This window comes from Oryza sativa, chromosome 3 (assembly GCF_034140825.1).
Source record: "Oryza sativa Japonica Group chromosome 3, ASM3414082v1".
NCBI lineage: Eukaryota > Viridiplantae > Streptophyta > Magnoliopsida > Poales > Poaceae > Oryza > Oryza sativa.
In genome coordinates, this window is record NC_089037.1 from 10,857,170 (window position 1) to 10,868,828 (window position 11,659).

At 39.9% G+C, this 11,659-nt stretch overlaps 1 protein-coding gene across 1 annotated transcript; it reads right to left on the bottom strand.

Annotated features, from left to right (window-relative positions):
- Nucleotides 1-337: 337 nt before the first annotated feature.
- Nucleotides 338-3,103, bottom strand: LOC4332591 (uncharacterized). Its single transcript, XM_015773876.3, has 7 exons — nt 2,960-3,103; nt 2,700-2,773; nt 1,356-1,412; nt 1,021-1,068; nt 879-938; nt 720-781; nt 338-606 (listed from the first exon to the last, which is right to left on the bottom strand). Exons 2-6 carry the CDS (start codon nt 2,745-2,747, stop codon nt 728-730), a joined length of 267 nt encoding a protein of 88 aa, XP_015629362.1. The 5' UTR covers nt 2,748-2,773; nt 2,960-3,103; the 3' UTR covers nt 338-606; nt 720-727.
- Between the last annotated feature and the right edge of the window lie 8,556 nt (nt 3,104-11,659).

The following is an 11,659-nucleotide window of genomic DNA, read 5'->3' on the forward strand; positions in this document are numbered from 1 at the left end:
TTTGTGAGAAACCTCCACCCAGCTCCACTCTCAGTTTTGGTGGAGCTAAAACTGTTTGGCTGAGCTCCAGCTCCAGGAGGGGTGGAGCTGGAGTGTAGCTGAAGCTGGAGCTGTGCCAAACAGACCCCAAATTATCTTAAGCTGTAGTAGTACTTGTCTGGGACTATTTAATCACAGGATGCCTATAAGCAAAGTCTGGGCTAGGCTGGTAAAAGAGGCCCAGTTCGGTTCGGGCCTAAAATATCTGCCAAAATCTGGGCCGGTACGGTGAACTGGGCCTACCGTTTTTAATCCATTCTCCGGCCCAGCTAACTTCAACAACACAAAGCCCAACCGCTGTACCAAGTGATATCATTATCAATTTATCATGACAATGTTCGTTAATCCCTTTTTTTAGATAATGGAGATATCACTGAGCAATGGTTAATCCGTTCTGAATTCTGATAGACATAGAGGCTGCAACTGCCAGAGAGGCTAATCTGCAAATGCAGAGTTGCTGGGCTGTTTCTTTCCACCTACGATTTAGGACAGGCTACAACACTGATCTTAGTCCACCTGTCCCCTTGTTGCTTCGAGGTCTCCAGCTGCCGCTGCATTCTGATATGCCTGTGAGTGACATCAACAGCAACAATCAAGCAGAGAATGGGCCATGCCTCGTGGTGTTTTGCTTAACCATATGTCTGCAAAAAAAAAAAAAAGTTGGGGTTTTGAGTTTTTACCTCGCGGCTCAGCTTGATGCGCAGGTTGGCTTGCGAGGAGGGAGCTGGTGATGAGGCGTTCTCTGAAGATAAAAAAAGGAGAGTAAAAATAAATAACTAGTATTTTTCTTTTAAAATTTCACAGCCAACAATTCTGGAACAGTCATTGTTTTACTGAACCTTGAGCTTGGGCTTGAGAGTCTCAACCGCGGCCTTTGAACCGTTGCTGTTTGCAGCTTGCTGAAGGAACTCCAGGATACAGGGTTAGATTCAGTCTGATGACATGCATGCCTGAATATTGGACTGATGATTTGTCATTTACCTTGCCAAGAACCCAGTCTGCGGAATCAAAGTAGGCGCGCTCATGGTCCTGCATTAGCACCAGGCCATGCAGCCAAAGGAATAGCTCAGATTCGCTTTCAGATATTTATCATATACTAGTACTGGATAGTCTAGATGCTGCATTTTTTTGAACTAACTACTATTACCAAAACTTGCACTCCCATCAGACTACATACTAGTACTACAAGATATCGGTATGTTCTTTATCTAGTGAGTTGAATAAAAACTGAAAACTTGATACAGCAATAAATAGGATTTGAACACTATGAAACTGTAAGACTGACAAATGGCTACAAAATTTCAGAAACTGTATACCTTTGAAATCAGAGGCTTCTTTGGTGCAATCCCTCCATACTTCTTCTCAATGCACGCCTGCAATTCAAGATCACACTCTTTCACAAACCCCAAACACGTGCAGAACAAAGAGAACACCCCCCCAAAAAAATCCCATCTTGCTCTGACTGAAAGCAGCCGGAAACACTGAACTTTACTCCGGTGTACTAAGTGTACCAGAGATGAGGCTTATCCGTTCGCTCAAGAGGCCAAGAGGGTCAGGAGGACACTTCACTTCTCAATGCCGGTGCAGTGCAGACACAGACGCGGGCTTGTCCACTTGTCCAGTGAACCGAACGACGTGACAAACACACACACAAAAGCACACGCTAGAATGGTTTCGCGGCCGCAACACGAGATTGGACGAGACCGATCACGTAATCATGCCGCATCCGCATGGACGGCCGTCCCTTTCGATCGCCTCAACCAAGCGGAGGAGGAGGGGAGGGATCACGCTTATGAGACCCAACAAAATCTGCACAGCGTTTTGCACACCACCACCATCGTGTGGCTGCTCTTGATCCACCCAAAAGCAACATGTGACCGATCGATCTAGCGATGGCGATCCCCTAACAACGGAGCCGTGACAACGACACGATTCCTGAAGCCGTTGAGCGCCCCCGGTTCTGTTCCTACCTTCGCTACTGCTATCTCTCACGCATTGCCCATGCAGTATTGCAGTCATGCAGATGCTGGTTAGTTGCAGTGTTGCAGAGGTGAGATTCGCAGGATCGGTGAAAGAAAAAAAAAAGCAGTGGAGAAAAATGCAGGTGTTAAGTAGTAGTAGTAGTGGTCAGTCATCTGTGTTCAGAGCCTCAGAGAGTGCTTGCAGTCAAATAGATTCTTGGGTTGGAAAGGAGATTAAGATCAGGTTGAAAGTTTAGTTTGCCTTTTTCGTCATTCATTCCTTGCTGGTAATTAATTAGTTTTGGTGTGTGCGGCTAAAGTGATTTCTTCTAGATGCATATAAATCTAAAGTAGTGCGGGTAAAGGGTAGTAATTGATAGTGCAGAATCTTTAATTGCTCACAGGTTTTGGAGAGTTGGTGTTGAGGACAAGTTAATTTTGGTGCACGTTAGGTAATGTTCTGGTGGTTACTTTCTTTAAACAGATTAAAAATTATTAACTAGTTAATTAAGTTCCTAGTTAAGATAGAATTAAGACAACGGCAAAGGAACAATGGTGACACAACAAAAAACTGAAGGTGATCTTTACTGACGAATTAAGCACAGTTGGGGTATTAATTCTGAAGGCAAGACTGTTCTCATTTTCCATTAGACAGAAAAGAGAGACAAAATAACTCTACAGGCTCAGGGTCACACTTACCTCTTCCTCCATTGAAGCCAACGACTTAGCTTCATCACAGCCTGCCATCTCCTGTACTCCTCTCTCTGTCTTCTCTGCAAGAAACAACACCACAACTTTCAGTTCCTGACTAAAAACATAAAAGATTAAACAAGATGGTGAAGCATTTTGGCCTGAAAAGGAGAAGGAAACAAGTGCAGGAACTTCTTGCAGAGGTACACAAATGCTGTAAGAGATGAAAATTTCAAGCTTTGGGTGATTAAGAGAGACAAAGAGTTAACCTTGTGTGCTCCTTCGTCAGGGAAGATGGAGAGGAGGTTATGAAAGGCAAGGAGAAATGAAGTGTGGGCAGAGCTGAACCTGATATTTATAGAGAGCTTGTACGGGAAACCAACGAAGGCCCGGTGCACAAGATACATGCTTACTGTATGTTAGTACAAGATATGCATATATTACTCACGTTTCTAATCCAGACAAAAGTATCTTTTCTTTATGACGCTAGGAGCAAATCTAAAGCTGGCACTATTCCTCAATCAATGGATAGATAGGGAAGTCATCACACATCCCATCCAAAAGTTTGAGTTGATGAATAGGGGCGGAAAATTCACTATATACTTTAAGCAAGCTGCAAGCCTAATATATATGTGCAAGTTTTATAGGGTTTTAGGTGTGAAATACTCCTTTCGTCATAAAATATAGACGACATGGAGGGTCTATAAGTTAATTCTACTCCCTCTGTCCCATAATATAAGGGATTTTGAGTTTTTGTTTGTACCGTTTGACCACTTGTCTTATTTAAAAAAATTAGAATTATTTTTTTTTGTGACTTACTTTATTATCCAAAGTACTTTAAGCACAATTTTTTATTTTTTATATTTGCACAAATTTTTTAAATAAGACGAGTGGTCAAACAGTGTAATCAAAAACTCAAAATCCCTTATATTATAGGACGGAGGGAGTAATTTTTTTAATTGCATCAGCTAGAATTCAAACTTAAAACCTTTTTGGCTCTAATACAGTATTGAGTCGTATGTACTAGTTAGTTTGTTTGAAAGTTGCGGATACACGGTTAAGAATGGACTACCCTTCGATTGTAAAAATTTACAATCCATCATTTAGCCTTCAGTTTTTAAGCACAAGAAAGAATTTGAATTTTAAATCCCTTCCATTGTGGAAATTTACAACCCATTGTTTAGCCTTTTGTTTATAAATGCAAGCAACAATTTGAATTTTAAAACATAATTTTAGAGTCGATTTCGGGTTTTTTTTCATTGTATTTTGTTTTCTAGCATTTCTTTTAAATTACTAAGAACACATATAAATATTTCAAAATTATTTTTTTAATAATAATCCATTTTGCTGATAATAAGTATAAGCATAATGACGTGGTTGTTATATACCTTGTGTTTTAATAATTTATTATGTAGCGGTCATGTTATTAAAAATCACACAATTGAGTAGTCTTTAACCATCAAAAGCAAATTTATTTTTCCTAAAAAAAATGTTCCTAAAAGATTGTCTTTTTAGCTTGAAACATTGTCTACAAAATTAGAGTGAAGTCTAAATTTGGTTGGGTACATGGAGCTGGATGGGAGATGGTCGTCCAATTTTTATAGTGTTTTGTTAGATGACAGTGTGGGTAAGACGGTCTAGAAAAAAAAATTCTTTCAATATCCTCCATCGTCCTTGTCTCATCCTCCTCCTTTTTTCCCCTCCTTGTTTTCTTCCCATATTAAAGAAGGGTATAGTCTCTTGCATGCTTTTTGCGCAAGATTGCTTGGTCTCGCACTCTCCCCACGCGAGACCGCTCGGTCTCGCGCCGTCCCCATGCGAGAGCGATCGCGTCGCCATGTCCACATTACTTTCGTGCAACGGTTCAGCGATACCGACGGTATATTTATGCTAAAAAAATTGCATCCATAATATTTTTGAGAAAAAATGAACAATATATTTTCAAATTTAGTTCCAAAAATGGCTTGTTTTCATGACTGGATAGAATAATGGCGTGTTTGAGACGAGGGAAAAGAACTAGATTGAGAAGATCCATACGCAAACTAAACAAGATGAGCTATTAGCGCATGATTAATTGTGTATTAATTATTTCAATCTTCATGTGATTTTTAAAATAACTTTGTGTTGAGAAATACGTAACGTTTAGTAATTTGAAAAGCATACTCGTGAAAACAACTTTTTTTCTCTTTCTCATAAGAACGAACTCAGCTTAATATAATATTTTTTTAAGCTTATGAACTTATGAATTATGCGTACATGGTTCACCTTAGGGGGTAATATGAACGGTTTTGCAAAGTTTAGGGAGCTGGATGTCCAGTTTTAAAGTTTAGGGTGCTAGATGAACTTCTATCTAAAGTTTAGGGGGTACTTGGACTTTTTCGTTTTATAAACGTGGTTAACTAATGTGTGCAAGTTTGTTATATGAGAGATTTGGCGAGAGACATGTGAGATCGTTACAGATCTAATCAACGAGACATGAAGATTTTTGTGAGATGTGAAATCTAGGCGTGCGCACGCCAGGTGGATCTAATAGCGGACAAGAATATATGGGTCAAGCCAACAATTAGAACACCTGTAAAGCTATAAAATGACCTGATTCTAGTAAAAACCCTATATCAATACTACTCCCTCCATCCTATAAAAAACCAACCTAGTATCGGATATAACACATTCTAATACTACAAATTTAGACATACATTTATCTAAATTTATTGTACTAGAATGTGTTATATCTAATCCTAGATTTGTTTTTTTTATGGAGGGAGTACTAATTAAGTAGATGTGGTTATGTATGGGTCGACTAGACATGAGTCTACTTAAATGCTCAGAAATATCAGTTGATTGATTGGATTCATTTCGAATGGTTGTCTATCATTCTAACCTCAAGACTACGAAATGAGAAACATGTTCTTTATTCTCTCTTTCTCATGTCCTGTGCTCATATGATTTTACGGCATTACAGTCCTAATTAAAGACCGGATTCTACATTTCTGGTAGGTGAAATATACAATTTTACGGTTCTTTTATATGATTCTATAAGTGCAATCCTATCTGGAGACCTCTAATCTGGTTCAGGGTCATGATTTTTAAAACCTTGCCTATGCCGAAGAGTTTCCCCTGCTCTTGTTAGCTCAAGCCGCCAGTTGCACAGCCGTTCCCGCTTGCCGCCTCCTCACTCAGTTTCACAACAACTCCAACCCTACCCATTGCTAAACTTTCTCTGTTTCTCACCCATAGCTCAGCTCCGAAGATGCCTCACCGTATTGCCTAAATATTGCCCAGTCCGCCACTGCCTAGAGCTACCTCTAAACCTTGATTAAGGTGGACTCTCTTCCCTTCCCTCCCCCTTTATCTCACTTAGGTGATTAATGTTAGCAAGGTGATGCATAACTTCACCCACTAGAATTTAAATCCTAGTAGCCATTAATATGATCGTGTGCATCCTTAGTTAGTGTAGAGATTGGAAGTTATACTTTCTTTTATTAAAAAAAATGCAAGGGTATATAATACCACAACGAATTAGGAGTTTCTCAATAAGCTTACTGTTCTGTAGTCTATTAGACTTCTCTTCTCCATTGTTTATTTTCAGTTCACCTTTGCCCTAGGATTCCAAAGGCATTCTTCAATCGCTCTCTTCCAAATTCTCTTGCTTTCTTCTACCCTTTCTTCCACCTCACTGTAAATCCAACTCAATGTTTCCTAGCAACTTTGCCCATATGGCTATATCCTCATGGATTCTTGTCTCTGCAGCTTTCATATATATTCTCCCATTATCTAATTCGCGCATGCTTTGTCTCCCCTTATCCGTGCTCCGTGCATGCCGCAGTGTCTCCGGATGGTTGGCTGCTGGAGCTTTGCCTGGTACGCCGACAGGTCAAAATTCTGGTGAGTAGCTATCTTGGTGTGTGTCTTTTATGTGCTCCAAATCTTTTATATATGATCCATATGAAGTTATAAAACGATAGTGTCGGCATACGCTAGGGAGAAATATATGTGTGCATGTTATGTGTTATGGTCATTTTGTTAAGTTGTGCGTTCGCAAAATGAATAAATGATCATTTTTGTTGTGTGGTTTGGTAGGGTAAACCCCTATCAGTCATCCTGGTGTAACCCTATTAACAAGAGCGATTAGCTCTCACAGTTAAATTACACACGCAAAGCAACCGATATGGCGATCTTGGAAGGCAAGCTACATACATCGATCTATCTGCAGAGTAGTTGAAAACTTGAATCGGATAACAACATCAAAAGTCCGTACTCCGTAGCTTAAGCTAGACAGAGAGATACCGATAATGCATCGATTGAGAATGCACAACGTTTGGCATTTCCCCTATTTGTAGGGGAAGATATGTGTACTCAGTACTCCCTTCATACTCGCAAAGAGAGTCATTTAGGACAATATTTAAGTCAAACCTTAGGAATATAAATCATGAATAACTCTAAAGTTGTTGAGTTTGAAAATGTAAAAATCATATGAATAGATTTGTCTTGAAAAATACTTTCATAAAAATATACATATATCACTTTTTAATAAATACTTTTATAAAAATAAGAAGTCAAAGTTGTGTTTAATTTGGAGACCGTGTCGATGTCCTAAACGACTTCCTTTATGAGTATGGGGGGAGTATTAGGTTGAGCAGAACTAGGCATATACAACAACTAAGATGGTTGTTGTCTACACCCTCCATCCCATATTATAAGGGATTTTGGGTGGATATAACACATTCTAGCATTAAGAATTTAGACAGAGCCTTAGTACTAAGAATTTGGACATGGGCCATATCCAGATTCTTAATATTAGGATACGTTATATTCACCTAAAACCCCTTATAATATGATATGGAGGGAGTAATATATTTCTCCGATGGTCTATTGATAGCACTAGACAGTACCCATAAAATAGGCTCTCGTAGCAACTAACAAAATTAATGCGAGTTAATCAAATTCAGATTAGATAATCTATTCAGATTAGATAATCTATCACTTTGTTTCGTTAATTAGGATTAAACTTTGATCAATAATTGCTTTATTAGGATATTTAAGTGATAAAAACATAATCGGTGCTCTTAATAGAGTAATGGTTGGTCAAAGTTTAGCCTAATAAGACAAAATATGACCTACTTCCTCCGAAAAAAAAAAGACAACCTAGGAAGAGATGTGGCCCCTCCTAGTACAACGAATCTGGATAATCCTCTGTCCAGATTCATTGTACTCCTTTTTTTTTTGAGACGGAGGAAGTATATTTTTTGGATGAGAGAGTACATTATAAACATAGCTATAAAATAAGCTATGACATTTATTATGGAGACCTATAATTCCTGACGGTAATTGTGAAAAAGAAAAAAATATTTGCACCATTAGATCATGATGGGTCTAGATTATAATGGCATATATTGATTAATAAGTTATATATAAATACAAAAGCTCAAATTTGTATATCAAATCAAACTCTACTTTTTAGAAATATACAAACTATAACTGTATGAATGAAAACATAAGCTAACAATTGTATATAATATTCAAATATATTTTCAAAATTTATTAATTATGTAGATAGAAACTGCACTTGTATTTATGGAAATAGAAGGCAAGGGTTATATATCAAATTCAATTTCATCTTTATATAGTTTCGTGCCATTTGCTCAAGAAAATTCTCTAATTATATTATTATTATGGTAGAAAAAAAGCTGCCACATTTGCTCTGGGGTCTAAAAATTTGCACGTTGATTGAAGAAAAAGATAAATACTTACACAAATATTAGGAGTCGTATACCAAATCAAATTCTATAGTTAGAATATATTGTATACAAAATATAATTATTCCATGGATACATAATCTCAAAGTTACATGTCAAATACAATTCAACTTTAAAATCTATTAGCTCCGTGTAAATAGTGCTAAAAAAATCCGCTAGTTGCTTTCAGATAGCGCTGAAAACGACTTATGTCATCAAATGCAAATTAGCAGAACAAAACAGCCCTGATTGCGTAATTTCGGAATTTCAATATCCCAAGAAGACCATCATTAAGGTAGAAGATATTATCGCTCTGCTTTCTTTCTGCCGTTCCTTTGAGGAGCACCATTCACCAAAGTGAAGAATCTTTACGTCTCTTTTCCTCCGAGTCCTCTCTTAAGTCTTAACGTCTTTCTCGCCTCACTCAAAGTCAAATCTTACCGTATCCATAGACTAGACCCAAAAACAACTGGACGGAATATATGTTCTGAATTTCTGGAGGACATGGTGGAGCCCACACATCTGGTTTCAGATTTGCCACGTCGACTCATCATATATATGATCAAACTTAACATTGAAACTGTACGATGTCACGCGTGTGAAATGTTTGGGGGTGTGTGTGTGTGTTAGTTTTTAGTTCTTTCAGACTCATTTAACATCTGGTTCTTGTTCTTCGACCAAATGCGGAATGAATTTGAGCAGATTTTTCAGTCTTGCACTTGCTCTGGTATAGGTAATTCGTGCATCGCCTTACGGCCTTACCGTATCAAGGTTATTATTTAGTTACAAGAATTTTAGTATTTTTAGGATAATAAAAATATTTTACATCTCCGGCATCTGCCGTTAGACATATAATCATAACAAGCATTTTAGTTGTGTGAATCATAGATGTAGAGATAATATAATTCATCTTATTAAAAAAGGGAGATCGATTCAGTATCCAAGCCAAAAATTCAAAATTAAAACCCCACAAGAGGTTCTTCCAAATGCATAGTCATTCTAGAAATTTAATTTGAACAGAATTAATTCTCAACTAAAATGTTTTAGAATGTGTTGCAAAGACGGCGTGCCAACGGGCGCGCTACTTTTTCTAGTGTGAAACTAACCATTGAAAAAATATAACTGATAAAAACATGACCCTTTATTACATAACAAGAAATAATTTTATAAAATACTCCCTCCATCCTTAAAAAAAAGGCAACCTAATATTAGAATGTGGCACATCCTAAAGTAGTTTAGATTCGTTTTACTAAGATAGGTCACATCGTAATATGAGATTGGTTTTTTTTACGGATGAAGTATATGTCAAGCTAACCTGTAGCATTTAATTATCTTATAATTAGATAATAGAAAATGATCTAGTAAGTTTGAAACTATGAGGGAGTTTACAGTGCGCTGGACAATTTTACAGATTCTGGGCTGCTATTTAGGATGAGGAACTTCGTAAGTAACAAGTCTCATAGTGCGAAATCCCTATACATATTATTTTTAGTGGGTCCCACATATCACAAGTCACTTTTCATCAACCCCTCCTCTCCTCCCTGCTTTCTCCTGATAAATTTTGAGGAGGTTCGGTGGCCAAATAAAGCTCTCCGTTCTTGGCTGCTCCTCCCTCCATACCGATGATGCCACCTCACCGCCCTGTGAATAGCTTGAAGAGACATTTTATAACAGCAACACTAGCTCCTTTTCCCGGGTCTTTTCCTGCCTGAGAGACTGAGAGCTGAGACCGCTGGCTGCTTGAGGGAATAATATGGCGATGCGACCTGCTCTTTTGACGATGGATTCGACTGTATTTTCCAGCTGTGCTGTCGACTAGGAATGCTGTCCACGTCAGCGCCGCGCCGTGGCGACAAACCTCTGGACTTGGCGTTGCATGTTGTTGCGGACTGCGCGAGGCACTGCGAAAAAGAAAAGGCACTTTTGCGCTTTGCTTAGGAATAGGATAGCAGGTACAGTGGAGATCGAGGTTGCTGGATGACGTGTCCTTGCCCTTGTGGCTTAGTACTGCTGCCGAAAATTGACACGTTGGTGATTGGAATTGGACTGGCTGCTCATTTCGGCCTAGCTAGTCCTCTTTTGACGTCGTAGGCCGGAAAGCGAAAGGTGAAAAGATGCCGTAAGCATCACCTAACAGTATCTCTAAATGAAACCCGATTTTAAAATTAAGATTTATTTTATGACAAACTTGCTCCAACAGCTTTCTTAGAGAAGTTTCTGGAAATTAGAATCCCTTCTCCTCCTTTCTCGCCCTCCACAAATGGGGAGACGCTCTTGCTCCCAATTTCCACACCAAAAAAGGAGGGGCGCCACGCGGAGAGATCATTAGCGCGAGAAGGGATGGGCGGAGTTATTTTTTATTTGTGTATCTGTTGGTAGTTAAGAATGGGTCCACTTTTTATAGGGAGTTAATTTAATGTACCTATTGGAGATAAACATCACTTACATCTTAAAATCAAATTAAAGATTCCAAAAACAGAATGTTAGAGACAGATTTTTGGGTATCTGTTGGGCATGTTCTAAGGGCGTTCAGCCTGAGTACCACATCATCAATTCCACGTCATGTATGCTTCACCTGGTGCCAAACGAAGAACACAGAACCTAACAAAGACCCGCGCTCCTCGTCAATGGTTGTCAGAGCGGGACAGCCTTTGCGCGTTGCTACTGCTGACAAGGTTTCACGCATGGCAAATGAAGAGAAGGGAGGAAGGGAAGATGGCAGTGGTCGAGCTGTTGCCACTGAGACATTGTCTTCGAGCCGTTGCCGCCGACATGCTGCCATCGCCCGAGGTCGATCTGAAGCCACCTCTCTCGATCCGCGCAACCAATGTCATTTCACCGCCAGCAACTTGGCAGCCAGGGGAGGGGGATGTGAGGGGACCGAGGGAGGTGAGGATGTCGTCGGCTTTATCAGGCTCGCCACCGGATCCCCCAAGGTCGCCAGCCGAGAGGGAGCTGAGTCCGAGCCAGATATGCCTCGAGCTCCAATCCGGCGGGAGGATAGGAGCTCGACGACGGTTGGGTGTGGCGTCGACAGGAGCTAGGCGGCGGTTGGGTGCAGCGGCGACAGGAGCTCGGGCACAATTGGGTGTGGCGGCGATTAGGTGTGAAGGTGGTGAAGCGGCGGCACCCCAACCCCGACGGATGGATCTGGCTGGCCCGTCGCTGCTCTGCCCGGTGCCGTCGCCGCTTGGGCCACTGCGCCCAGCGCCTTGGCTTCATCTACCGGTGGGG